The 26,120-nt window shown below is 43.3% G+C and overlaps 3 protein-coding genes across 6 annotated transcripts; 2 read left to right on the forward strand and 1 right to left on the reverse strand.

Moving 5' to 3' along the window:
* Positions 1–660: 660 nt before the first annotated feature.
* coq6 (coenzyme Q6 monooxygenase) lies at positions 661–10,452 on the forward strand. Of its 2 annotated transcripts, XM_079286736.1 has the most exons (13): positions 661–1,020; positions 1,294–1,428; positions 2,540–2,598; positions 4,387–4,513; positions 5,717–5,847; positions 5,926–6,033; positions 6,223–6,285; positions 6,386–6,493; positions 7,065–7,267; positions 7,456–7,571; positions 7,939–8,105; positions 8,651–8,723; positions 10,372–10,452. In XM_079286736.1, exons 1-12 carry the CDS (start codon positions 819–821, stop codon positions 8,678–8,680), a joined length of 1,449 nt encoding a protein of 482 aa, XP_079142862.1. In that variant the 5' UTR covers positions 661–818; the 3' UTR covers positions 8,681–8,723; positions 10,372–10,452. The 2 variants fall into 2 exon arrangements, with proteins under 2 accessions (XP_079142862.1, XP_079142861.1); XM_079286735.1 differs by lacking the exon at positions 10,372–10,452 and having other exon boundaries at positions 8,651–8,786.
* Positions 10,453–10,473: 21 nt separating this feature from the next.
* entpd5a (ectonucleoside triphosphate diphosphohydrolase 5a) lies at positions 10,474–16,169 on the reverse strand. Its single transcript, XM_079286734.1, has 13 exons — positions 15,592–16,169; positions 15,175–15,254; positions 14,735–14,878; positions 14,270–14,345; positions 13,668–13,703; positions 13,145–13,233; positions 12,975–13,054; positions 12,790–12,851; positions 12,577–12,678; positions 11,748–11,891; positions 11,578–11,634; positions 10,770–10,885; positions 10,474–10,606 (listed from the first exon to the last, which is right to left on the reverse strand). The coding sequence occupies exons 1-13, from the start codon at positions 16,034–16,036 to the stop codon at positions 10,523–10,525; spliced, it is 1,515 nt and encodes a 504-aa protein (XP_079142860.1). The 5' UTR covers positions 16,037–16,169; the 3' UTR covers positions 10,474–10,522.
* Positions 16,170–20,542: 4,373 nt separating this feature from the next.
* On the forward strand, positions 20,543–25,864 carry bbof1a (basal body orientation factor 1a). 3 transcript variants are annotated; one of them, XM_079286733.1, is made up of 11 exons: positions 20,543–20,666; positions 20,746–20,998; positions 21,066–21,131; positions 22,085–22,228; positions 22,331–22,411; positions 22,501–22,571; positions 23,153–23,297; positions 23,796–24,292; positions 24,487–24,591; positions 25,342–25,401; positions 25,584–25,691. In XM_079286733.1, coding segments are annotated over exons 1-11 (1,467 nt in total). In that variant the 5' UTR covers positions 20,543–20,622; the 3' UTR covers positions 25,585–25,691. The 3 variants fall into 3 exon arrangements, with proteins under 3 accessions (XP_079142859.1, XP_079142857.1, XP_079142858.1); XM_079286731.1 differs by lacking the exon at positions 25,342–25,401 and having other exon boundaries at positions 25,584–25,864; XM_079286732.1 differs by lacking the exon at positions 25,584–25,691 and having other exon boundaries at positions 25,342–25,570.
* The last annotated feature ends 256 nt before the right edge of the window (positions 25,865–26,120 follow it).

Here is a 26,120-nt window from a genome sequence, read left to right on the forward strand (position 1 = left end):
ACTTCATTCAAAATGTAATATCTGTGAGTTTAAATATGTCAGCGCGGTCTCTGGGATACTGTGATGGACATTTTTAATACATATCTGTCGTTTTAAATGATTATTACATTAATTTAAATGACCAATCAATGTATTTTAAAAGCTTGCTAATAATTAATAAAACACATCAAACTTACAACACCACATCCGGTGCGTGTAAACGGGTTACCAAGGTAGCCAGACATCAACAAGGTGTGTCGTGTGATGTCGGGCACGTGTTTAGTTGTGGCTAATATATTACTTTACTTCACTACTATGCTACTACCTCTCGAGTTCCTGCAACTGAAAAGCAAAATGATTAAATGATGAAAGCAATAATGAGCAGCAGACCTGGTAATTAAGACGCGTTTAGGAAGAGTTTCTCGTCGTCTTCTTCCAAGCGGAACTTAAGTTCACTAAAGCTATCTGCTGACAAAATGCATTACATCTTATTCTGTCTGTTGACATAAAGTTGAGTATAACAGAGTAGTACTACACTGAAGCAAGCGTGTTGTACTTACACTCACACATCCGTGTCGCCGTCGGCAGCATGTGCACTGCGCGCGGACAGAAGCAGCATCGTCTTCTGTGATTGGACGCGAAACCCGGAAGTACTTCATCTCGGAGCGTTTGCCAACATAAAGCAACACGGCTGGATTACACACAGTGACCCAGCTGCTGTAATTACGACACACTCACGGTGGACTCGTCTCTCTGATAGAGACATACCGAAGTATCCAGACCTCAGCATTGGACTGGTTTCTCCTCGTCTCATATGAATACAGAGTGAAGACAGAAGCATGCACAGACTCACAAGGGCGACGCTGGCCTTTAACGGACTTGGCCGGTGTTTTGTGGCAGAAAAGCACGTGTCTGCTATACAAATCCCCAGCCGAGGATTAGTGTGTGCAGAACATGGAGACGACTCTAGCAAGCATGAAGTTTATGATGTTATTATATCCGGGGGAGGAATGGTTGGATCTGCAATGGCGTGTTCCCTAGGTGAGTGACGCCGTCGTCCTTCAGCTATTATTAACCACACATTTAAATAGTGTCAACAGAGATGACAGGAAGCCTGCATCTCTTTAGATAAACCCATAGAAACTTGTGATTGTTACTCTATAAGATACTAAAATATAAACTGTACGATGTGTTGCCAGAAGGAAAAATATGAGATCCAAGATTTATAATTTTAACTGCAGCAAAACAGTTTTAGACTCAATCTTATATATGTGCTGCCATTGTTACTCAATATTTACATGATTTTTTTGAAAGGCATGGATCCCAACTTGGACGGTAAGAAGATTCTTCTGCTTGAAGCGGGCAAAAAGAAAGTCATGGACAAGGTCCCAGACACCTACAGCACCAGAGTCAGCTCCATCAGTCCAGGCTCCACCACCCTCCTCAGTGGTACAGTATACAACCTGACATACAAAACAATGTAAACATGTATCAAAAAGTGATTGGCTCGCTTCCTGTGAGAAGCTTGTGGCGCTTGACTGATGAATGGCTCCCACAAGGTCCAGTCACCAGGGATCATATCTGACCGTATTTGTCCCTGCATATTTAGCCAGGCTGGACAGACTCTCCTGTGAAACACATTCTATGTCCTAAATCCGCCATCTTGGATTTAGAATCCATTAAAAATAGCTGAACATGACCATCTGTCCAGACCTGTGCGTTTTTAATATTTCACGCTTTCAGGCTACGTGTATGTGCCGCCACATACAACCAGTGTTTACACTCATGCTTATGAATCATATGACGGTTTACAAAAAACATACAGATTCATTTTCGAGGGTTTAACTAACCTAAAAACAAACAAACACAAGTTATGAAGTCTCAAAAACTCCACAAACCGTCTGTGATTTGAGCTATGGACAATAATCATTTGGCTAAATTACTTTGGATGTTGGACACATACGCTCATCCACATTTATCCTGATTCAGGTATTGGTATTGGTATTATTTGAAACATTGTGCTTGATTGTGAGCTTGTTGCCTCCAACTGGAACCTGTGCAAACAGTAAGAGGCTAGAACTTGTCTCAAGCTTATGGAACGCTGCCACTCCTTCACAACATTTTCAGACTTCACCACATATGTTTTACAGTAACTTTAAATGGTGATTTAAATTCTTGTTTTAAGGTAATTAGATAAAATACAACCCACTGCCACTTTTTTAAGACTTTTTTTTTTTTTTTTTTAATAGATGGGCGTTAAATATGGAGTCAGCGATTCTAATCCAATACACTTTTTTTTATCAAATTCAGCGAATATCTCCTCACTGCTTGCTAGCTGTCTGCTCTATGTGAGGGCAGAACAAAATATACACAGCCCTGGATTTATAAATGGGGAAACACAACTCTATTCCAGCCAATTGGCAACAATTCATGCATGTGGCTAGGACAGGAAAGGCCGTGGATGTATAAAAAGAAAGGTAGTGGGAGCTTTTTTTGAGATATAGACATGCATTGTTTCATTGGTATTGTAATTGTTTTGAAATGTGAAATGCACACACAGGTGTTGGAGCATGGGAGCACATCACAAAGATGAGGTGCAAGCCCTACAAAAGGATGCAGGTACGTTGCTCTTCAGCTCAAGTTGCTTTTATCTGCAACTGAAGGATACAGTAACTGCCTCCGTACTGCTGTGTCAAAAGTTCAGAAAAGTATAATTTAAGACAAACAAAAATAACTTGCGCCAACTACAGTGTGGCGCATCTCCCAGAATCCTTCTGTTACACAACTTCAGTTTTATTCATATGTCCTCCAGACTTTTCTAGTTTACAGGCAAACTGTGTGTATTTCTGTCATCCATCAGTCACAGTGACAGCCCATACAATTAGTGGAGAGAGTAATCTGTGACGCTCAGCTTGTACTCAGTAATTCAGCTTAATGAACAAGCAACACAGTGCTGTGTCATATAATCATATGATATGCACGTAATTGTTCACATAAAATGGCTGGTTCCTTGGGTTGTATGTAATACTGCATTTTGTTCATTCCTTTGTGCAATTTATGCCTTCAGTAGCTTTGCACGATCTGTGGCACAAGGAATGCCAAAAAACACAAGGTATTAATATATATTTTAAAAAAAGTCATCTCCTGGCATATTCAAAGTATGGATGGCTCTTTGGCCATGCAAGTTTTATTCATTAAAGCCATGTTTTCTATGAAGACTAAATCATTTTGACATTTTTCAAATTGGTCCTCATTCCCCACATCTTATAATTATGAAGATTCATGTGAACAACGGGAAGAAGATGAAAGATTTTGGAGAGTGGTTGTTTGCTGCAGAGTGAACCCGCTTTACGGCTGTGGGTGCAGGCCCGGTCCCTCTTGTAAGATGTGGTTGCTGTGTACCAAACACTGAACCGCAGGGTTTCTCTCTGGGCCTAAGATGTCATCATGCAGTGCCTTTCAGTGATTATGGTAGTGTACCTCTCCCATTATACCTTGACTCTGCTACCACTGCTTTGGCTTGTTTTCCCATTCAATGTCGGTCATATACATCTCACCAATTGCCCTGAAAAGTATGTACTGCAGGTCAACTCTAAATAACATTCTTTCCATGCAGTAAAATGCTCCTCCAGGGTTTAGATTTGAAACAGAAGGTAAACAGTTTTTGCCGTCGAGGTGTAATTTTGCCCAGATTCCTCTCTATGAAGTGTATTATTTAAATCCTAAAGTATGTGAGTGACAGATTCTACCCCGACGCTGCATCATTTCACCCCACATTAAACAAAACAATTTTTGGGCTGGTCTCAGTAAATCTTACTTCTCAACCACTTATCACAAGTTGCAAACCCGCTGCCATTAGTGGTTTTCTGGAGGGTATATCCCCCTACTTTATGGCAAGTTGGAAAAAAGTAGTGCAGCAGCATATTACTGCCGAATGATGGGTTTTGTCAACATAGTTACAACCCAGGAGAGGATTGACCTTGTACAAACACTTTTCACCCCCTCGTGTTCAACCCAAATAGTAATTCCAGGTTGGAATTACAGTAACCTAAAACTATATCTCACTCTGCCGCTTTTGGTTGCGGATAAATATTGACTTATTCGTTATGTTCACAAACATGTCATTTGCTGTTTGTGTTTCCAAGAGAATGTTTGCAAAAAAATCCACATCACAAAGTGTCATTTGGTCCTCAGCCGACCAGCCGGAGGAGTGTTGGTGACCCTCGTTGCTCTGGGTTTTAATGTATTTAGGCTGTGCCAGCCTCCGACAGCAGCGAACAACTTTGATGTGTTCAGCTGGATGAAGCGCCACTTCTCTGCCCAGCTATATATAGGGAGAGGGGATGCATAATTGCTGCATTTAAGGATATACTTGTAGACCGCGGGCATAATGAGTCTCTCATTTAGGTTTGGGATGCCTGCTCAGATGTCCTGATCACATTCGATAAGGACAACCTGCAGGACGAGATGGCGCACATCGTGGAGAATGACATCGTTGTGGCTGCACTCACTAAACAGCTGGACAGCCTGTCCGGTAAGCACAGCATTTATGATTAAAACATGAAGCCCCACACAGTAAGCAGCAGTGCTCTGTGAGACCTCTCGATTCATCTTCCATCTGCCTGAAGGAAGCCGAGTCTGGCAGCTAATGCCACCACATTTATTCCATCCTGTCCCCAGGTTCTGTTTATTTGTACCCTCTCCCGGTGACTGTTTTTAAAGACCAGTTCAGCCCTTGGAGCGGCTTCTGTTTTTCCTGCAATTTCAATCAAAACCTCACATTTTGGGAACTGCAGGGCCCGGCACCCTCTGTGTACACGTGAAGTGGTCCAGTGACCTATTTAAAGCTGCCATGTGCTCCCAAGCTTTGCCACCTCTTAAAACACAAAAGTGCTCACAGTGTATAGTGCTGCATTGCTGTTGACATTAGACCAACTTTTGTGAGATTTGCAAATAAAACGTAGCCCTGCTATGTGCTTGACAGTTGAAGTGGTATATTTATAAACATTTTTCAACATTTTGTAAAACACACCAAACAACGACTGTGTGGTGACGGCATGTTTTTTTTGCCTCATGTGCCTCCCATTTGTCGGCTTCTCTCCTCTCATTTTAGTCGTGGTGTTCAAGATGCAGTACATGAAAAGTGTGCTCCACAGCAGCTGGTTTCAATGTAACCCTGCTCTCAAAGTCCCTGGAAACCCGTATTTGATGGTGTTCAGGATCCAGTAGCAGTGCTGTGGACGGGTCCCCCCTCCAACTCTGCATGAGCCAGCGTAGCTCAGGATCCTTTCATGTGTAAAATGTCCAGCTGCTGATATTTTAGGAAGAGGGGGCCATTTTAGCGCAAAATCCAACAAGCTGGCAGCATGTGCAAAGTGTGGCGCGGTGTGCTGGTAGATAAACACTATTAGTTCGGTCAATGTGGCAAGCCAAGACCATTTAGGAAGATTGTCAAATGTAAACATTTGCAGCTACAATGTGCCAGGGAGGAAAACCAGTGGTGTTTTATGAAGTGGTTTATAGATCTTCCACTGCTTTGGCTGCAGCACACGAGTCCTCTCGTTTTGATGGAAAACGTAGCAAAGCACTGATTTACTGTGATGATGCGTACACAGGACCAAAGACGGATCCCTTTGTTGTGAGGTTGTTGTCATTTTATTTCAAGAATCAGCCTTTTTATTTTGTATTCTTTTGCCGCCTTTGTAGTCACCAGTTTTATGTCCTTGTTGTTTGTCAGGTAACGTGCAAGTAAAGTACCGGTCCAAGGTGGTGGAGTATGCGTGGCCCATGCCCCACCAGGCAGAGAACTCCATCCCATGGGTGACGGTCACGTTGGCCAGCGGAGAGAGCATTCAGACCAAGCTGTTGGTCAGTTTGAGTCCATCATCACAAACTCTTAGTTATTCATCTCTTCTTGTTCTTTACTGTTTTTCATCTGTTTTTCAGATCGGTGCAGACGGACCGAACTCGATGGTTCGGCAGGAATTGGGGATCCCAACAGTCAAGTGGAATTATGACCAATCGGCGGTGGTTGCTGTGCTGCACCTATCGGAGGTGAGTATCACATTGGGCACATGCTGCTTTGCATATTGTACACTTAAAAAATGAGTTTATTATGGAGTTTTTACCCACTAGAACCCTTTGCAATAACTTGTTTTTATGTGCGAAATATGTAATTAACAATGCAAAGCCACAATACTTCAGTTTTAATATTTAATTGAATCAGATGTATGTGTTGGACAGCCCACAGAGAACAATGTCGCATGGCAGAGGTTTCTCCCATCAGGGCCCATTGCACTGTTACCGGTAATATATCTACTTTATTCACTGCAGGATTATTTTTCTTTCAAAGTCTCCGTCAGTCTCACAAGTATCTGATTCTCCGACCCTGCTCTGTGCACTGCAGCTGTCGGACACAGAGAGCTCTCTGGTGTGGTCGACCAGCCATCGGCAGGCAGAGGAGCTGCTGCAGCTGGATGAGGAGAGCTTTGTCGACGCCGTCAACTCTGCCTTCGTGAGTCTCGCTCCAGCCGTTAAACTGCTAATGTTGTAGTCGCAGTCAGATTTCATATGTCAGGAAGATGTTGCAACATTTCTGTCGACATAGACTCACTTCAGTGTTGAGCTGTTGTTTTGTGACTCGTGCAAACAATGCTGTCATTGTTTTTGCCCAAACTTTTTCACTCGGGGAATGACATACCGATCCATTTTTTGTTGATGTTTGGAGAAACTCCTTTTTCCCAAGCTGGCTATTTTTACAGCGCCTGCTGACGGACGGGGTCAACACGGTTGAGTCACGTTTGGTTTCAGGCCTGGTTTGCTAATTAAACCTGTGGTCTCTCAGTGTCGACCATTACTGGCCGGCATCTTCTTTTAATTAGCCGAGCTGCCGAAGCCCTGCCAAACCAGTTGGTTAGGGTGGGGGAAAAAAAGAGCACTTTTACTGGCCTGGAGTTCAGCTTTGCTCTTATGTTAGCTAATTTCTTTGTCTACTCAAAAGGGATCATGTCTGTTTTCTCTCTCTTCTGGTCATTTTTCATTCTCTGTGAATGTGTCTTCTTGCCCATCTGTCTGTGCACTTACAGTGGAGTAATGAGAACCAGTCAGAGCTGATCGAGACGGCTGGCTCTCTGTTCCGCAGCACCCTGTCGGCCATCATGCCATCTGCAGGTTCACCTCGACAGCTTCCCCCGAGTGTGGCAGGGGTCGGCCCAAAGACCAGGGTCATGTTTCCTCTGGGCACCGGTCATGCAGCAGAGTACATCAGGCACCGCGTAGCTCTCATTGGGTAAGATGGTCATAATTGCCTGCATACTATGTTTTTTTTTTTTTAAGTGAAGATACTGATTGGAAAAAGTCCTAAAATTCACTTTGATAAGCACGCTTTTGAGCTTTTCATTGTTGTCTCATCTAATGTTTTACCTAACACTACCATCTTGCACTGTGCATAAAATAGCATACTGTTTTTCTTTGCAGGGACGCAGCCCATCGTGTCCATCCACTGGCGGGTCAGGGAGCCAACTTGGGCTTTGGGGATGTGGCTTGCCTTACACGTCTCCTGAGCAGGGCGGCCTTTGACGGGAAGGACCTGGGTCAGTGAGAACTCTAAACAGACACAAGCACTGCAACCATAGTACAGTGGTTTCCCCTAAGCTCTTTTCCACAGCCCCAACTCAAACGCATGTTTTTGACCTGATTTATAAAAAGCATCAGCTTTTCCGGCAACATTTATTTGATGTTTTTTTTCTGGTCACTCTGGTCATAACTATATGCAAGTTGTTTTTCATAAAAAATGTAATCCTGTTATGAGATACGGTGTTTATTTTTTCCACTGTTAAATGCTCTGAATGTTCAAAATAGCACCAGTGTATTGACTTAAAGCAGAAAGCATATGATGGAAGTACACAACTTAAACCATGTCCTCATTTGTTAACCCCCAATCTTTGTTTGTTTCTGCAGGAGCCATTCAGCACCTGTTGGAATATGAAACTGAACGCCAGCGACACAATCTGGCCATGATGGCTGCCATCGACCTCATGAAGCGTCTTTACTCCACTAACGCCGCCCCTGTTGTTCTCCTACGCACCTTCGGTGTGCAGGCCACCAACATGGTACCAGCGCTAAAAGTAAGCTCCGTCTCTTCTACCTCCTGCACATCCCAGTGAACCTGGCCATCACTCGGATAATATCAAACCCAAGCTCCTCCTCCACCCTGACCCCACCCTCCACGCGCTTTTCTGATTACATGGCGCTTTACTTTAGCGGTGTCTATAATTTCCAGACTTCTGAACCTACTACTATGGCATCTAAGTTTAGCCCCAAATTTAGTGTTACCAAAAGTGTGTGGGTGGGGTGCAGTGCTGGCTCGGGGGCAGCGGACAGCGGTGTTTGCTTGTGTTTTCACACCCCTTTTATTACCGACCATGTGAAATGACTTTATTCCCTACTAAGTGATTCAGACCAACACAACTCTGACTGGTTGTAAAAGCAGTTCACTATGGAGGCACAGAATTTAAGCGTGGCATTTTTTTCCACGTTAAATGTTGTGAGTTCACTGGTTTACAGGTCTTGTATAGAAGTCTTCAGTGCCACGCACTTGTAACAGGCTTTTAGTAAGGCGTGATTCAAAGTTCACAGAGTTTCTGAATTTATGTCTCTTTTTCCTCTACAGGAGCAGATAATGGCTTTTGCAAGCAAGTGATGCATTCGTCATGCTAGGTCGCTGGTGGATCTTCAAAAACTGTGTGAGCTTTATTAATGGTTGTAAAAATTGTGAATGTAAAACAAATTAAATAATAGATATATTTTACTCCTTTGTGTAGTTATTGTGTGTGCTTTGGTACAAAAGGAATATAGATCGACAACACTACATTGCTGCTGTCCCGAGCATATCATATATAACATGTAAGAAGCACACGGATCGTTTATTCTGTGTTCAAATCCTCCACTACTGAGCAAATACAGTTCATATACCAAGCTGTGAATTATCCAAGGAGTACATTTCTCAGAAATGATATGAAGATTTGTGAAGCGCTTCATTCTCCGATGGAAGGTTATTTAAACCGTGTAGTCATAAGTCCAATGTTTGCACAGTTTGATAAAATGATTTTAAGCACAATTCAAAGATTTTTACATTGGAGACTATGAGTGCACCCTAAAGCATTTCATCCGTGTTGATATAAAAAGTACAAATACAAACAAAGTACATTTCTCATGTTTAATTAAAACATACATGTATAGTATACACTCGTTTCACTGGATTTAATAAAAACAATTTACATATTGTCGGTCATCAGGTTATTCATACTGATGAACATACAGGCATTTCTGAGCAATTGTGCAGCATACCATTTTTGCAACGTAAGAGCAGTTCTTGTCAAAATATTTCATGAATAAAAGTTTACATTATGTATATACAGCAGTAGTTATTGAACATGTTAAATACTGAAAAGACTGCAAAGGCATGGTCAAAAGAGCAGTTACACAGAGCGAGTTAATATTAGATGATTATAATTAAAATGCTCTACATTAGAAAAAAATCTTTAAATATTTGTACAGTTCACAAGAAATATCAATTTTTGAGCAACAAATGAAAAAGTTTGCTTTCAACTTTTTACATAGTTTCTGTTTACATGTTTGCTGAATGTAATAGCTATACATTATGCGGTTGGACGCACTATCTCCCCTTGATTAGAGGCCTTTCTATCACTAGTCTAAAATAGAGTTCAGACCAGAGCCCCTGCAATTTAGCCATGCTTGATAAGCTCTTTCCCCCTCTAGACAAAACAAACAATGCCTGAACTTTAAAACTACAGGCATTAACCTCATACATGTAACAGCTATACAACAGTCTGAGTGGCATCTCTCCACAGCGCTCTCCTTGCCCCCCTTCAGTCATGGTCAATCCAACACTACTTGAATATGTACAACTCTTTAGTCCGCATCAAAGCAGCAGATCATGTCTTAGCTACAATATCTGCAATTAAAGTGTAATGTGCAAAGTTGAAGAAAAGAAGCTGTACGATCGCCAACTGCTCTATTTCCAATGACGGCTAGGGGCAAATGAATTAGGGTTCTGTATAATTATTTACTGCTAGAATGAAAAAAAAAAAGTCTCTTTTCAACTCGTCTCTAAATAAATTCCACTGTACTGTACAGTGCACACCATGACCACAGTAAGCACCAGCACACCATGACTGGTTGTATCGCTTCTAGACTACCCTGTGCACACTGAACAGGTAGGTGAGGAAGACATTTCAGATCAGACACCCACGAGGAATCAAAAATGTCAACGTTTTACAAAAATAAAGTCAGCCCACCAGTTATTAGCTCAACATACAGTAGAAATAGCTGGCCTTGTAAAAATATAGTGATTTCTTTTTTTTCCAACAGTTCTCGGGAGTGTTCGCAGGGTGCTGAGGTTCAGGAGAAGAGGAGGGTGCGTGAGGGTGGGGCGTGCTGGTCGAGGGCGGACAGACGACGGGAAGCCCCACAGTGACACACTGTCCCTCTCAGTGCTGGCTGCAGTGACAGCGAGCTGTCCCTAGTGGATGTTGAGGTTTCTGAAGTAGTCAAAGGTTGCCCCCAGGGCCCAGCTGGTCTCCACGTTGTTCACCTTCTTGGCTAGCTGTTGAGCAGAGTGACAGAAGGGGGGGGGGGGGGGGGGGGGGGGCATTAAAACCACAAAGAAACAAACCATTCCCTACTCCTACTGTCTCATTGACATTGCCCATGTTTGAGTGAAATACTGTACAGACCGAATATTAAAGTGTTGTCATATCTCTTCTCACCTGAAGCACAGTGGTGTCCTTGAAGCCAAAGCCCTCCTTTAGCAGACAAGTGATATATGTCATATCCATGCAGAGGAAGGGGCTGATAGCACGGTACTTGGTCATTTTGTTGCACACTGCAAACACAAATAACCACAGGTTTCAGACATGACAATAATACAGGTTTCACAGACCACTAACACACAAAAAAGAAGCATTTGACAGAGACACCTTGTTGCATCATACAATGGAGCCACGTTCATGTACAAACAAAAAAACCAGCTTTTCTAACCCCTGTGCTACATGATTAAAAGATGATCTTTCTGTTTTGTTTGGCTGAATACACAGGGAGGTGCGAGGAGAACAGCCCAGGGTCAGCACAAGGCTGCGGGTGGGTGGCATCGTTAAACAGCCTAGTACACAGTTTGTGTGTTGCAGTATGTGTCAGCCCCCCAAGTGGTGTGTGGCTGTCAGGTGCCCTCCTGCCTGGGCCAGACAGACATCTTCAGCTCAGCCTGAGCCAGACGTGTTCCTCGAGACCATGTGACAGTGTTCTCGCAACACAAACAGCCTTACATAACACACCATCTCCTTCCTACTTGTTATACATCTGGTTCTACATGGGTATTGCAAGTGTCACACTCTTGAGCTGATAAGCACGGTGTGTATTGGTTAAATATACATAAACGTTTTGCCTATCGCCATAAGAATGTTGCTCCTTGGAGCATCGACTATTGCATGAAGTTTTTAAAGGACTGATATGGTATAGTTTCTACGGTTGTGTGTTTTACACACAAGTGTATGCAACAAGGTAACATGTAACTCTTACCTTCCTTGGCTCTCTTCTTAAAATCCCTGACTTCAATCGCACCGCCTCGACTGCCATCTGTGCAGGAAAAACAAACGTGAAACTTGAATACCTATTTTGTGCAAAGGATGATAAGAAGAATGAAAGATAATGGCGCTGGAAAGGTGACTCTTTGGTCTGTGCCCACTCACCAATGAGGCCGGACTCCACCGCTCGGTCAAAGTAGTAGGAGAAGGCATAGAAGACACTGCTGCCCTTCACTTCATACGGCTGGTGCACTATTCCTTTGATTACCTTCATAACCTCATAGTAGCACAGCTTGTATCCTGCATAGCCTGAAGGAAGAGAGAAAAGGAAAATGTTGTTTTGTCAACGAATGACTCAACTAACATTGGAAATGGTGGAGTAAACAATGAGTTAAAGGTGCTTGGAATGCAACTGTGAGAGTCTGAAGCCTCAGTTTGAGGTTAGCCAGGGGTTGAAGCTGGGGGCTCACCAGACAATATACAAGGGAAGCCCCAGAAGGACAAGTTTCACACAGCGCCATGGATATGGTTGGCTCATTTGTTCCGGCAAAACCATGTGCTGACAAGAGCGGCATTTAGTGCGGCCCTGTTGGGCTGTCTATTTTTACCACATAATTGTGAGCGGTCAAGATCAAGCCGCTCGTTACACAAAAAAAAAAAAAAACTCAGGGAGAAGCCCAGCATCTTTTGGCTACTTCACTGTGGTATGGGAGTGACTGCCTTATTTGTGAAGTTAACTGACAGTTTTCTTTTCGTTTAAATACAAGGTTGACTGCAGTATAATTGTTCAAGAGGGAAGACAGAGAGAGAGGAAGGATGACAAAACATGCGTTTGGCGCCAAGGTTGCAGAAACTTCAGCGGAGAAATGTTCTCATGAGGGACTGTATTATACTGTACTCTATTCCGTTGCAGAGTTGAGAAAGGAATGCACGGATCGCTGCATCCAAAAGCACTCGGAAGGCAAATCAAAACCTCAGGGTGCTTTTATCTTACCGTCTGGAATCCCGCTAACTTTGTAGGTGGTTCCTCCAAAAGTCACATCTTCGCTGAACTTTTTCGGGAGGCATGAACTGGTGAAGACTTTCCAATCCAGCCCTGGCAAAACGAAAAAACAGGGAAACAGTTTGTTATCTTCCAATGAATACATTGTGAAAGAACGACACAGAGTGCAAATGAAGAAGTGATGACAGGAACTAGATACTCTACCTTCAGCTCCGAGCGCTCCAAGAGTTGCCAGCCGAGCCGCATACAGTCCATTTCCAAGGTAGCTACATGATGATGACAGACGCTTATGGTAAGTATCTTAGATAGATATGTATATTTTACTCTACAAAAACACTGATATGTGAGTTTTCATGGAATCCATAGCATCTTCTGTGTCTGCTATTTACCTGTGCGTGTAGACTTGGTACGTGTTTTTGAAGAGGTTGAATTGAGCAATGTAAGTGGGAGGAGCCGACTGAACCGTTTTCTGTTGGATGAACAACAAATGTTTAGCGGCGTATTTCTGGTGATACAATTTTCAAACAGGCTTATTTACCACACACAATATGACATTCACCTTCGACTTGGGAAGGAAAGTGATCTGTGTAGATCCTCCACCCAAATCCAGGATGCCCACCGTCCTCCTGGTGTTGGAGTACAAGTGACCTACATGGAATGAGCTCAGAGTTAAACAGGATAAGGTGCCACTCATCATCAGCGCAACAAACAGAGCACACGTTGTAATCTTGTGGCTTTTATCGCCAGTTTCAGTTGGAATGTCTGCCTTTTACAAACACTACTGTCAGACTGACGCATGCTTACACATCATGTCTTTCTCCACCAAGAAGGAAAATAACTTTTTTTTGGTTCAGGGCTCAAGGTTGATTAAAATAAATGTGATGGTGCCATAGCTGTGTGAAAAGAAAAAAAACGTGAGGAACTATTGCTTGTTTTTGCAACCTGTTTTGGGGGCCAGTGATTCAAGCTCATAACCTCAGACAGGAGTCTTTCACTGCCGGGCTTTCTGTGTACACTGGAGCCTCAGATATGAGCCTCCTGACCACTAACACCACCATAGCAAAACACAAGCAATGTCCTACCTGTAAGGAAGTTCACTGTGACCCAGGCAAGGACTCCTAAAACAGCACAAGGGCGAAAATGTCTGCATTAGTAAATCCCTGAGAAGTGATACAACGGACCTATGCTACATTTTCACATTTTGAATGTGTTCAAGCACAACGAACAAACTTAGAAGTGAAGATGACTTTTAGTCCAGCTCTCCTTTTATTGTGCTGATGTTAAAGTAGCAGAGTTTGTGCAACTCACATGCACTGTTGCAGACCAGCCCAGGTAATTACAATTGTCTCAGATGTCAAGTTATTGCGCTGATGAAGGGAGGATAAAGAATGGCACATATCGTATGATGAAACATAACATAGTGAGGGTGTCTTAATGACTGATGTGGAGGACAGCACGAAATGATTGGGCGTGGGGCAACAACTCACACTGGCTTATGTGTTTGTCTAAGCGAGGTAGTAACAGACCTCTTGTAAAAAATAATTAGGAGAGCAGCATTGTTTGATGCAGTCACGGTGAATGAGGCAGTTAAAGCACCTGGTCACACAATACATCTGTCAAAAGCAAAAACAAATACAAATCTTGTGTTTTGTGTACTATATATATATATAGTCAGATAACCTACCTTCTTTTGCTCCATTCATGATGGAAACACTGTTGTTTGGCACGAAGAAAGGGGACTCGTCAAATACCTCTCGCACCTATGGAATCACAATTTCATTACAATTATCTCCTGGATATGTGTCAAAATAGTACAATGATACCTGGCTACACCCTAAAATACCCTGCTGTTGTCAGGATATAGTCTATTCAGGCTCTGGTTCTGCTTTAGAGTGACAGATAACTCAACCACAAGCATGGCTGGAACAGTAGCCTGGATTTAGTACTTTAAATGACAAATATGGTTACTCCACACAACCCCAGAACAGCTGTTTTTTGCGACATGATAGCCACCAAATGGGCAGACTTGCTGCCTCTTTTTTTTTTTCAAAGACACTTGTAAGCACTTAGTGGTTTATCATCCCTCTCTTGGCGGGACGGGTGATGTTTGTGCCAGACTGTCTGAGGGCAGAGAGAAAACGTGCCTCACCTCCTTCAGAAGAGCGTTGGCCCTCTCCTCAGGCAACAGACGCAGACCCGCTGTGGCCTTCAGGACCACTGGGGTCCTCTTCCAGTCCTCCTCTGGCACCGTCTTCTTGGCAATCTTCAGCAACTGTCGGATGGTGTTGCCACCCTGCGGAAGAGATGGCAATCAGTTACAGGCAGCATCATCTTTAAAGAGACATTTCATAATCACACTAAGACATTCCTTGAGCGGTCAACGTCTTTAAAAACATGCATCAATCAAAGGCACAGCAGAAAGGAGTGGGCAGCAGTGACAGCATCAGCAGGAGGCATTTTTGTAATTACACAGTGTTTACATCACATGAACCCAACCCAAAGAAAATCCCAGTGGTTTGCAGACAGTGAACAACTCCCTAATATACCTGATAATTAATAATAAGTGATGGTGTACACATGCATACATACCTCCTCGGGGTTGTCCTTATATGCAGACAGACCAGGCTTCACTGCGTGGTACATTTCATTGTCCAGGACTGGCAGTTCAACTAAAAAAAAAAGAAGTCAGTGTCAGTGAACAAGATCATAAACCAGACTGCAGGATCAAATGTAAACCCAAGTACACGATTGCGTTGCTTTTCTTTTACAACTCATGATATTTAGTCTGTAGCTCGTCACCTACATCAGTTGCAGAGGTCTGCTTCCGACACAGTTGAGTCATACAGGCAAAAGTCCCCATCAGCTACTTTTAGAAACAGTTTTGCCCGTGCACTCTGCCGGTGCGTGTTTATCCTTACACCACACAGTGAATGACCTAACAGCAGGCAGACAGAGTGGAAGCCAACAAGCATCTGCAAGAGAGTTAAGGAAAAGTGGAGCAATTACCAGGGTCTTTCTGGATGAACTTATAGATGTGGATCCTGCTGCCTGTGCTCCCGGCGTCGAACATGATCCCATAGAACACCCGGCTCGCGTTGACAGGGGAGGAGGCGTCGAGCACCGGCTGGAAAACTGCAGGTAGCTGGTAAGGCTCGGGGGCGAGATGCACGACTCCGGGCACCGGGTGGAACGCCTCTGGTATGGGGTGGAAGACTTCAGGTTCCGGGTGGAACACCTCGGGGATCTCGGGGTAAGTCGGCATGCCGGGCTGCGGGACTACGGGCTCTGGGTTGGCGACCTCAGGGAGGAGGTTTTCCGTGTTGGCAGAGTGATCCCGGTAGCGGTAGAAGTGGGGGACGTAGCGGTGGTGCCGGTAGTAGGTCGCCTCCGCTGTGAGGCTCACAGCCAGAAGCCACACGGATAAAGTGAGCAGCGGGCTCGGCGTGGCCATTGTTTTCACAGCCCCGGCGACAAGAGAGGAGAAGTTAAAGAGGAGAGCCGAGGAGAAGAAGAGCCGGTGGATGCTGGAGTTCAAGAGTGACAGCGGCCCTGCCAAGAGAGAGAGAGAGAGAGAGAGCGAGAGAGAGCGCGCGCAGTGGAGATGGAGAGGCAGAGTGGATGCGATGCAGACTCAGGACTGTCCGGTCATCCGTTGACAGTATATAAAGACATAAGGGCTTGGCATGGGGCCACACCGAGTGAAGCCATCCACCAATCCTGTGGCGGTCCATCCCAACTCCATCAGGAGGTCCCCCCCCCCCCCTCCCTCCTTTGACCCAAACTCAAGACCGACTACCTGTCTACCAACAGCATTTCCCTTGTCTTTACTGGTTATTCTGGAGTGAAAAGAAATCCCCTAAGGAAAGGACAAAGGGATTTATAAAGAAGTTTAAATGGATGGCTCACACTCCAAAAACCCTAAAAGAAATGGTCTTAAAATACGTTTTTATGGGCGTTTTTAAGACTTACATAGTAACTTGCCTCGGAAATTCCTTCACCCTACAACTCTTTGGACTTTCACAACTTCACAAGTGCTCAAATGTGGCTACATCGTTAAATTAAAAGTGATGTAAGTTTCTATTTGGCAGTTATAAAGGCACGTCAGTAGAGTTTTAAAATCAATTACTGCAGTTTTCAAAGGTACTATAATATCTCAATTTTCTAATCTTTGGAATTAACCTTGTGGGTAATTACAAGAAATGAAAACAAGAAACTCCAACTCCTATTTAAGACTGAAGATGTGACTGAAGATGTGTGTTGCAGCCTGAATGGATTCTGGCTTTGTTTTGATCAGGTATTACTACATCTACTTAATCATGTTCGGAAGCTGGAATGATTCATGTCTGTTTAAAAAAAACTCTCAACCTCCACTTCATGATCCTGCAATAATCACCACAATAAAATCAGCTGCAGCTCTTTCACCAACCTTAAAAAAAAATGCAAATGTGACCTGCACTCCAGCTGGCATAAAAGTAAACAAAAAAATGTTGGCAATCATCTCACTCCCACTCATCCTTGTGTTAACCACAGGCTTTCCAAAGGAAAAATATTTGGGCCGCGAGGCACGTTTCACTAGAAAATGCATGAAAAGCATGAGTGGCTGTTTCTCTGCTTTAGGTGGGTGGTTGGCACGGCATCATAAGACATGCTGCAATGTATCGGCTAATGCTTTCTCATGTAACGTTCAGTCACAGGCCTTAGTGCAGGATGCAGAGGCATCAATTTCAATTCAATTCAATTTATTTTTGTATAGCCCAAAATCACAAATTACAAATTTGCCTCAGTTTGACATCTTCTTGTCCCGGAACCCTCACATCAGAACAGGAAAAACTCCCCAAAAACCCCTTTAACGGGGAGGAAAGAGGAAGAAACCTGTGGGAGAGCAATAGAGGAGGGATCCCTCTCCCAGGATGGACAGAAGTGCAATGATGTCGTGTGTAGAACAGGATAGTGAATTACAACACATTCAATGTAATTACAGCACATTCAATGTATGACACAACCACGACAGGAGGCAACACCTGTTCCAGGTTTAACCCGGATACACAGGAACCTGTGAGGCGAGAAAGCACAGAGACTCTGGTGAAGAAGCAGGTCAATAATGTGCATTAATGGTATCGGTAATATGAAAATATCAAGGATACAGCAGCGGAGCATGAACTGAGATTTGTACGGGGCTGTGATATTTTTCACCCACTTTGTATCAACAGAAAGAGGACACACATCTGAAACAGGAGGCATTGGTAGTCTAGCAACTGAGGCGTCCTAGGGAAACTGAGCCTGCCCCAGCCCTGACCTAACATGTGCTTATACGAGACTGAGGCCGAAAACCAAGCGGTCGGCCAGCCCAGTCAGGAAGGTAAGGGGAGGGCAGAGGTCCTGCAGATGGGCACAAAAGAGTGCAGGAAGTCCACAGAGAGGACAATGTGGGGAGGGTGGGGCTTGGCACCAGTGTTCATCCATCATGCCATTCCGCTCCCAGGACACTCGACTGTGCAAAGCACTGTAATTTGAACTAAAAATATTGGACTTTCTTTCCTCCTTCCTTTTTTCTAAATACTGTGGCTACTTTCTTCAATCCTGCGGCTCACCAGAATGGTCCTTCGCCCCTATCAAAGCTACATGTGCAGGACCTCTCTCTGACTTGTGCCGATAGATGTCTTGGTTGCATGTTAACATATGTGATAATGTGACAAATAAACCCTGGAAAGAAATGTCAGATATAAAAGAAGCCATGTTTTGTTTGGAGTGTGTTTTCATTTTGAAGCCTTCGTTAAATATTTTAAAAAGGACTTCAAATGCTGTTAATGTTCAAACACATCTTGTCGTCAATGTAGAAATTAATTTGGATAATGTGTAGAGGTTGGACAGCTGCAATCCACCTCAGGCCATTTGGTGCATGAATCACAGCATGCGTTAGTTTAAAACACACCTACTTTTATAATAGAACTATGTGATGCAATAGGAACTGCCCTCTGAGTAAAATGTCAGATGAATTTGGATTTTACAACAGACATTTTAGGTAAATGCAGGATAACCACCGCTTTACCCGGCATTATCTTAAATAAGGAGTTGGAAGTATCACAAAAGCTCAAACTGGAATAGATATCTACAACAAACATTTCATTTTTGAATATTGAGTCTAGAAATCGCATTCAGCTAACACTAAGCACAGCAATTGTTAAGGAACATCTCTATGTTGCTAAATCATGTTAGGATGTCATTCATATGTGCACTGCCACTCTATAATCGGTGTGTAAAGTGTCCCTCTAGTCTACAGCATGACACAGCACATTACAAACACAATGTTTTAAAGGTAATTTTGGTATTTCGTTTCAAGTTAACTGAAACCATGAAGCATAAGAAGAGACCCCAGCTTTGTAATCTACACTGTGCAATATATCATTAATATGCTGCAATGTTACTCAGGAATGCCATGTTTGTGGGTGTCCTACCCCAAGAAGTCCATTGAAGGGACCCCAAACCTTGTCATTACAATTCCAGTGATAATGACAGCTTGGAAAAGCTCAGGGTTATTTCAGTTTTCTCTCCTCACTGTCATAGTAATTACCTTTAAATTTAGTCTTCAAACTCTGTTGATGATGCCAGAGCCTATATGATTCAGTTTACAGTAGCTACACCCAACACTTTTATATTTACTTTTTTTGTTTGATGAATAATCTACACTGGACACTGTCAGGCTCCAGCAGAAAGCTGAACAAGATAATGGAGAGAATGTCATGGTTTTAAATTATGACCTGCGCTAACTTTACATTGTTTCTTTTGGATGAGCTTCTTCGAAGATGTAAGCCAACATTTACGATTATCCTCGTGGTTTTCCCAGAACCTGTGGTGATGGCAGCGAGTAACACATAGTTCTTTTCAGGACAGGAGTCCAATGTATTTCATGTCATCATGTGGGAGGAGATCATGTGCAAACAGATCCTGTTTGATAGAGCTCAGCATGAGAAGACTCTAATTACAAGAGAAGGGACAAATAGTGTGTCATTCCACAGGCTGTTGAGCAGAACAGACATCTGTATCTTACAATCTCCCCAGAGTGATTGAAAGTGATTGATTGATTTAAACTTTTGTCTACGTCTAAAAAGTTTAGCAGAAGGTGAGATATAAACACAAAACCGCAGCCAAAACAATGAGCTGCTGGTAATTTTTTGAATGACTGAAACAAACTTTAGAAACTTATAACGGTGGGAAGTCCAACAATATAAAGGTTGTTTGTATTCTGAGGTCATTAATCAATTAGCCGACTTGTCAACAATCTTAATAATTGGTTAACTTTTAACAGATGACAACATGTCAAACATTTGCTGGTTAGATTTCTCAAACGTATTAGTTCATTTCATTGCAATTGAGAATGAAATGTCATTTGGAATGACTTTGGAACTCTGCAGGGGCATGTTTCACTGTTTTCAGATATTTGACTGACGAAACCATTCATTCATCTTTACTAATTTATTAATATTGGCTTATTATTTGTGATAAACTCAGGTGTGCATTTGAACTATTTAATGATGTTACTAGTGGGCATCTTTTATTTTGAAGGCAGGAAAAGCACATGTGTAAATGATAACAACTTATTCCTTGTTGCATCACGGTCCTGTACAGTGCATGCTGTCACACTGTCATGTGTTATTATAACAGAGCCATAAATAATAACATTAGCAAAGCTGTACTTTTCCTATGACAAGTGACTGATTTTAAACATTTTTTTTAAAGGAACTGCATAGCTAAATGGGTGAGTTGTACTTTTACAGACATAAAATGTTTTATTTCAAACATAAAGATTATAAAATGCCAAACCAGAATACACATAAAACACATAGCAGACAAACAAACAACTTTTCCTCGGTTGCAGCGTCTCCATGGCAACAAAACAAACGCGCTCCTATGACAACAACACTAGACAAACATTCAGGAGCTCGCTACCGGTACCGGAACTGTTAACTTAGCCCAACTGATCAAACGTCGTTATGGTAGCACGGGGTTGTTGTCTGTAGTATATTAACGGTAGCAGGGATGGAGAAAAAGAAAGTCTCCAAAGTAAAGAGAGCGAAAGCCCGGTGAGTGCCGAACAGTTTGCCACATTTGTACACGTTTTACGTTAGCTTTGACGTAAAAACACTTTGTGTCTCGTTCAAGGAAAGGAAAGAAGGAAGGAAAACAGGAGACCAAAGCGGTCAAAGAGTATGACATCGAGAGAGCCAAGGACAACGCTGCCCTCTGGGAGCTGAGGTTAAAGGTCACCGAACAGTCGCTCGCGGAGTACCGCGAGGATTGCCGCAAATTGGCACGCGCGAACGACGATCTCACGAGCCAGCTGTACCGAGCGGAGACGGACGCGATCGATATAGCTGGCTTCACGCAGCAACAAGACGCAGCTAAAGAGGAGAAGGTGAACACGTAGTGTGTGTGTATGATTAATTATTAATGAATGATTAACCACGTCCGTGTTTTAACAGATCAATACGTTGCAGAAAAGACTCAGAAGTCAAGAAAGAGTTGCACGTGAAGAACAAAACAAACTGGTGAGTTCATTTTCAAACAAGCGACAAGAAAACAAATGCGACTTTTCATTTGGCCCACAAAACGTGCTGCAGCCAGCCTGTTCATTGTAAAACGCGCCATTGCTGTGATTTACTGTGAGCAACTTAACAAAATGTGCTGAGCCGTGTCTTAACAACTGTCCTGTGTGTAATTATGTTGACATTTATTATGTAAGAAGATAACAACCAGAGACCATAACACAACAACAACAACAACAACACCATCACATTCCGAGTTACATGGTCTTTTGCTATTTTAATCTCAGTGGTCACAGAATTACAAATTAAAAATACTTGCTTGGGAAAAGGCAATCACACTGTCACACAGATCCTTACTCTAAAATAAAAGTTTAGTTAGCATAATAAAGGAACTTATTTGACCCCTTTTATCCCCACTGACTTCTGCTGCTTGTCGCTAAAAACAAGCTATCAAACAGACAAAATTCGAATCTACGTTCGCTTCTGTTGGTAGCAGCTGTTTTTCCATCTTCCAAAAAAGAGGCATGGCCTGGACGAACTTGAAACATCCCTATTTATGACATGTATGGAACTGTCCCATAGGTCCAGCGAGGGGAAAAGAGTACTTGTCATGTGGTTCTCTCTAAACATGGGACATCAAGACACGCTGTTCAGGCCTTTTGTCGCTGTGAGGCGATAAAATGGTTCATCTTGAAAATTTACTTAGCTAATGGAAGCTACTCCACCGAAGGCATGAAAATAAACTTCACCGCGCAATTTTGTCACATTTTTGACTGGCTTTCCCACAATAGCATCTTGAGGTGTTTAGCCTGACTAATCTGTGATGGTATGAAACTCTTCTCCCCAAACTGTTCCAAGCTGCACTCATGGGAACTTTACATCATCTCTAGTCCTGTATATAGACAGTAAAGGCACACATTTAATGTGTGGAATGTTCTTCATTTTGTGTTCCACAGGTTGATTATTACACAACTGAAATCAACGAGTTGAAGGAAATGTTCAGAGAGAAGTCCAGTGACTTTAATATGATCCCATTTTGGATGAAGAAAATCGAGAAATTTGAAGAGAGGAAGTCCCAGGTGGAGCAGGAGCTTAGTGATGTGAGTAAAACAAACGCAGTAATAACTTATGAGGGTTTCCTATTAGGAGCGGTTGTCAGGATGTTCATGCAACCAATAACCTTTAACCTTTTTATTCTGTAGATGAGAAAGAAATTGGATGCTGCCGATAAGGAGCACAGGGAGAACCTCAACGAAAGGGAGTGCAAATTCTTAAAAGAAGCGGTACGGTCAAGCCAAATGATCCGACTCTGATCAATTTGGAAGATGCTCACTAATAATGAGGTGAAATAGATGTGCACATTTCCCTGCAGGATCGCCTGGAGAAGGAAGCTGAGCATATCATCGACCTGGGGGTAGAGAGGGCCCACAATGAAGCCATTGTGTGAGTGTGTTTCCGCTGTCCCTTTTTACAATCTAATTTCATTCTATAAACTGCACTTGGATGTCCTCAGAACGCACAGAAATAATAATGAACTCACGCAAGTGTTTATGTATTTAAAATACATATAACTACAACTAATAGTTATTTTACTTGACCACGCCGGCTGGTCATATTCAGATAATGTCCATCACCCAAGCCAATGATCACATCTTCAGCCGCCTCGGAACAAGGGGGCGTAATGTGTGTGGGGAAGACCACAGTTTATTACGTTTGACTCGTTTATGTCACCACTGCTATGTTTAGATATTTTTTGCAGCTCATAAAACATCAACATTGATACTGGTGCGGTCCTGCCCGTTTGGTCTTCGTGTCAGTAATTGATTTAATTTTGAACACACATCGCGTCTTTTAAAAGTCAAGTACACCGACCCAGTAAATTCTGTGCGCTGGAACCAAGAAACAGAGCGAATTATGTCATGTCGTGTGTTTCATGTCATGTCATTAACATTCATAAGCATATTTTCATTGTCAGAGACACTGTTCTCAGAGGCTTTTTTTTGTTTGTCCTGCAAACTATTCAGGCAGTTGGACGATGCCTCGCGCTCTGTATTCAAGGAGAACGTCCGTCTCAATGAAGCACTGAAATATCACATAAAGGAGGCAGAGCAACTGCAGATATTGACAAATTCAATGGCAAAGGAAAATGCCTCGCTGGCTCTGGACAAGGTATGTTTGACCCGTAGAACAGCAAACAGCAGCGTTACTGTTGGGCACCGGCAGTCCTGGGATAGAAACCATTCATCTCCATGAAGTCATTTTCAAATCACTTCAGTTATGAAACACTTGTTAGACCTGTGCAGAATATATTTCAGGTGGTTTTTCCCTTGTGTTGTTTACTTGTGCTGAACCTGTGTATTTTGCTTGTGGTCCTACTACCCAGCCTCTCAGTTTGGTGAGTTTCCACTGGTGTATGGGGTTCAAATTCAGTGGCTTCTCCGTTGCAGGTTTCTGGCACGGATTCCTTAAAACAAATAAATATTTGGCTCATTAATCTTACCTCTGATGACAGTAAATAAGGGAAGTAAATCCACCGTGTTGAAGCCTTGGGCACTCGCTCAGCAGCACGGGCTAGCACACAAACCATTATCTGTTCCAGCTCTACATTGGCATGCAAATGAAAGGATTTTCCATTTTACTACTTTGCTCTTCTGTCTACTCACCCAGAAAACGTTTGAGTTGATGGTAAAGAAAAACGCAGCTCAGATGGGGGCCCAAAAAAAGGAGCTATCTGAGCTGAGGGCCACGGTCGCGTCCCTGGAGCAGGCCCTCGAGCTAAAAGCTGGGGAAGCCGAGAGAGAGGAGGAGGAGGAGGAGGAGGAGAAGACCACTCTGGTCAGCATCCAGGCCGGCCGGGTCGAGTTGAAGAAGCTCCAGAAGGTGCTTTCCATGCGGGACAGGGAGTTGGGGAAGGTCAAGCGGCTAGCGAGAATCATCGTACAGCAGCGCAAACAGCTGGAGCAGTTCTTCCATGAGGCACTGGCTGAGGTGAACCAGGAGATCATGGCCAGCAGGTTGCAATACAAAAAGGAGGCGCTACAGGCTTATCGCTGGGAGCTGAGAAAAGCCACAGCAGGAAAACTAAAGTTCCCACCTATCCGCACCTTTCAGAAAGGCCCCCACAGCACCAACTCCGTCTATTCAGACATGGAGGCTGCAAGGTGGTAGGTCCGCTTCCCATCATTTCCATGACTTTTACAACGGTGTATGTCTTAAGACCTCGTGTTTATCAGCGCCAAGTGACCTGCAGCACATTCAGTGGTCTGCACTCTTCATGGATCATCTTAATACAGCCGATATATGAAAGATGATGTGTTCAATACCAGGGGTTAACATACATTTTTCCTGTTCTTAAAAGGACTCATCAACCAGGCAGCAAAGTTGAAATCTCAGATCTAACTTGGGAGCAGAAGGAACACGTGATCAGGCTGCTCTTTGCTAAAATGAATGGACAGAGTGAAAGGTAATACAACCCCCCCAATAATTGTATTGCGTTTGTCTGAGCAAAAGGCTTGTTTGTTCACTCATTAACTTCATCCTAACAAAATACCTCTTGAAATCCCTGAAGAAGGACTTTGTGGATCAATTGCCTCTGAAGAACAAAGTGCAGTGACACCAAGCACTAGTTCAGGCTGAACTTCTGGTGACTCCTCCCTCTTTTTAATGTTATAAACAGCCATTTTCTCAGCAGAAGAGGATACCATAAAACATCAGTTAGGCTTCGACCAATTTTCTTTTCCATCCAGCTGCTTAAAAAGAATGAAGAAAGAAGTCTGGGCACAATAGTAAAAATAGGCCCAGCCACAGAGTCGTGTGCTTGGAAACAAACATCTGGTCACGTCGATTTGCTCTCAGGCCCATTGGCCCCTCTTCACTTGCAGTTTATTTTGTTCTTTGAACGCTTGTGGCCAGGGAGCAGCTGGTAACATGATTTTCAGAAAGGAGTGCGCAGGGGATATGAATGCACGGGGGTACGGCGGGCCAGAGGAGATGTGTATTCATGTTAACGGTGGTCTGGCACCCAGTCCAGCAGAATAACACGGAACATTTGGCGACCCAGTCAGCGGGATAAAAAGTACATGTACATTGTGTTTACCCAGAGTAACCCCTTTCCAAGACCGTCTGCAGGCCGGAGTGAATAGACACCAGCGTGCTAAAACATGGCTTTTCACTAGTTCTGTATTTAACTGCAACTCTGCATTTTTCCTGATAGGAAAGCCAGGCAACCTCAGCCTCCTCTGAGAAGAAGCCTCACTGACAGCGATGCTGCTTGGTAAGAGACACCAAAGGAATGTACGAGGATAAGAGTCGTACCTCATCCTTGCAATTACGAAGCCTGTTACTGGTGCCACTTTCCATGTTCAGAGGGGAAAGCGTCGGCTGTGAGAACACGACTGCCTACGTTTGATTTATTAGACAGTTGCATCTTGCTTAATGACGACGACTGTCTTCCAGAATGAGAGAGGAGCTCTCCCCGGCGACCTTCGTCACCCAGGCGCCCGAGCTCGTTCTGCCCTCGAACCCCAACAGCGTGCCGGATATGCCCACCTCTCTGAGGCCGCCACACAGCACATCACACTCTGGATCGTTCGCCTCTGCTTTGAACGTGTCCCACTGAGTGTCAATCGTGTGTGTAGTAGAACACAAGATGCTTTGTTGGTGCTCATGAATATCTTAAACATGCATGTATTCAAGGCTTGGTAATATAATAATAATATACAAGATGCAGTGTCTATGGAAACCGTCATTTATGTGGATGAAATTAAAGTGCGAGTAAAGACACAAGAAATTCAATACTGGTGTTGTATTTGAGGAAATGATACAGATCCAATAACATTGCACTGTTAAAGTCTGATATAAAGTCTTTAAAAAGGGGGATAATTATTAAATATCTTGTATAAATAAACTACTCACATTTAACATAATTAGCAGGGGTGAAAGTAGGCCGGTACTCCATAAAACCGGGAAGAGGGGACAGCAGCGGAGCAATAA

Source organism: Melanostigma gelatinosum, assembly GCF_949748355.1.
Source record: "Melanostigma gelatinosum genome assembly, chromosome: 16".
NCBI lineage: Eukaryota > Metazoa > Chordata > Actinopteri > Perciformes > Zoarcidae > Melanostigma > Melanostigma gelatinosum.

Excerpts from the sequence above, each read along its gene's own strand:
- entpd5a (XM_079286734.1), bottom strand. The coding sequence starts at position 16,036 with ATGGCCACGCCGAGCCCGCTGCTCACTTTATCCGTGTGGCTTCTGGCT. Across the intron at positions 13,055-13,144 it reads CTTTCCTTCCCAAGTCGAAG|AAAACGGTTCAGTCGGCTCC; the intron begins GTGAATGTCATA and ends TTCATCCAACAG. Across the intron at positions 12,679-12,789 it reads TGGAGCGCTCGGAGCTGAAG|GGCTGGATTGGAAAGTCTTC; the intron begins GTAGAGTATCTA and ends TCGTTTTGCCAG.
- coq6 (XM_079286736.1), top strand. The coding sequence starts at position 819 with ATGCACAGACTCACAAGGGCGACGCTGGCCTTTAACGGACTTGGCCGG. Across the intron at positions 6,034-6,222 it reads CTGTGCTGCACCTATCGGAG|CCCACAGAGAACAATGTCGC; the intron begins GTGAGTATCACA and ends TGTGTTGGACAG. Across the intron at positions 8,106-8,650 it reads ACATGGTACCAGCGCTAAAA|GAGCAGATAATGGCTTTTGC; the intron begins GTAAGCTCCGTC and ends TTTCCTCTACAG.
- bbof1a (XM_079286731.1), top strand. The coding sequence starts at position 20,623 with ATGGAGAAAAAGAAAGTCTCCAAAGTAAAGAGAGCGAAAGCCCG. Across the intron at positions 22,572-23,152 it reads GCCCACAATGAAGCCATTGT|GCAGTTGGACGATGCCTCGC; the intron begins GTGAGTGTGTTT and ends CAAACTATTCAG. Across the intron at positions 23,298-23,795 it reads CCTCGCTGGCTCTGGACAAG|AAAACGTTTGAGTTGATGGT; the intron begins GTATGTTTGACC and ends CTACTCACCCAG.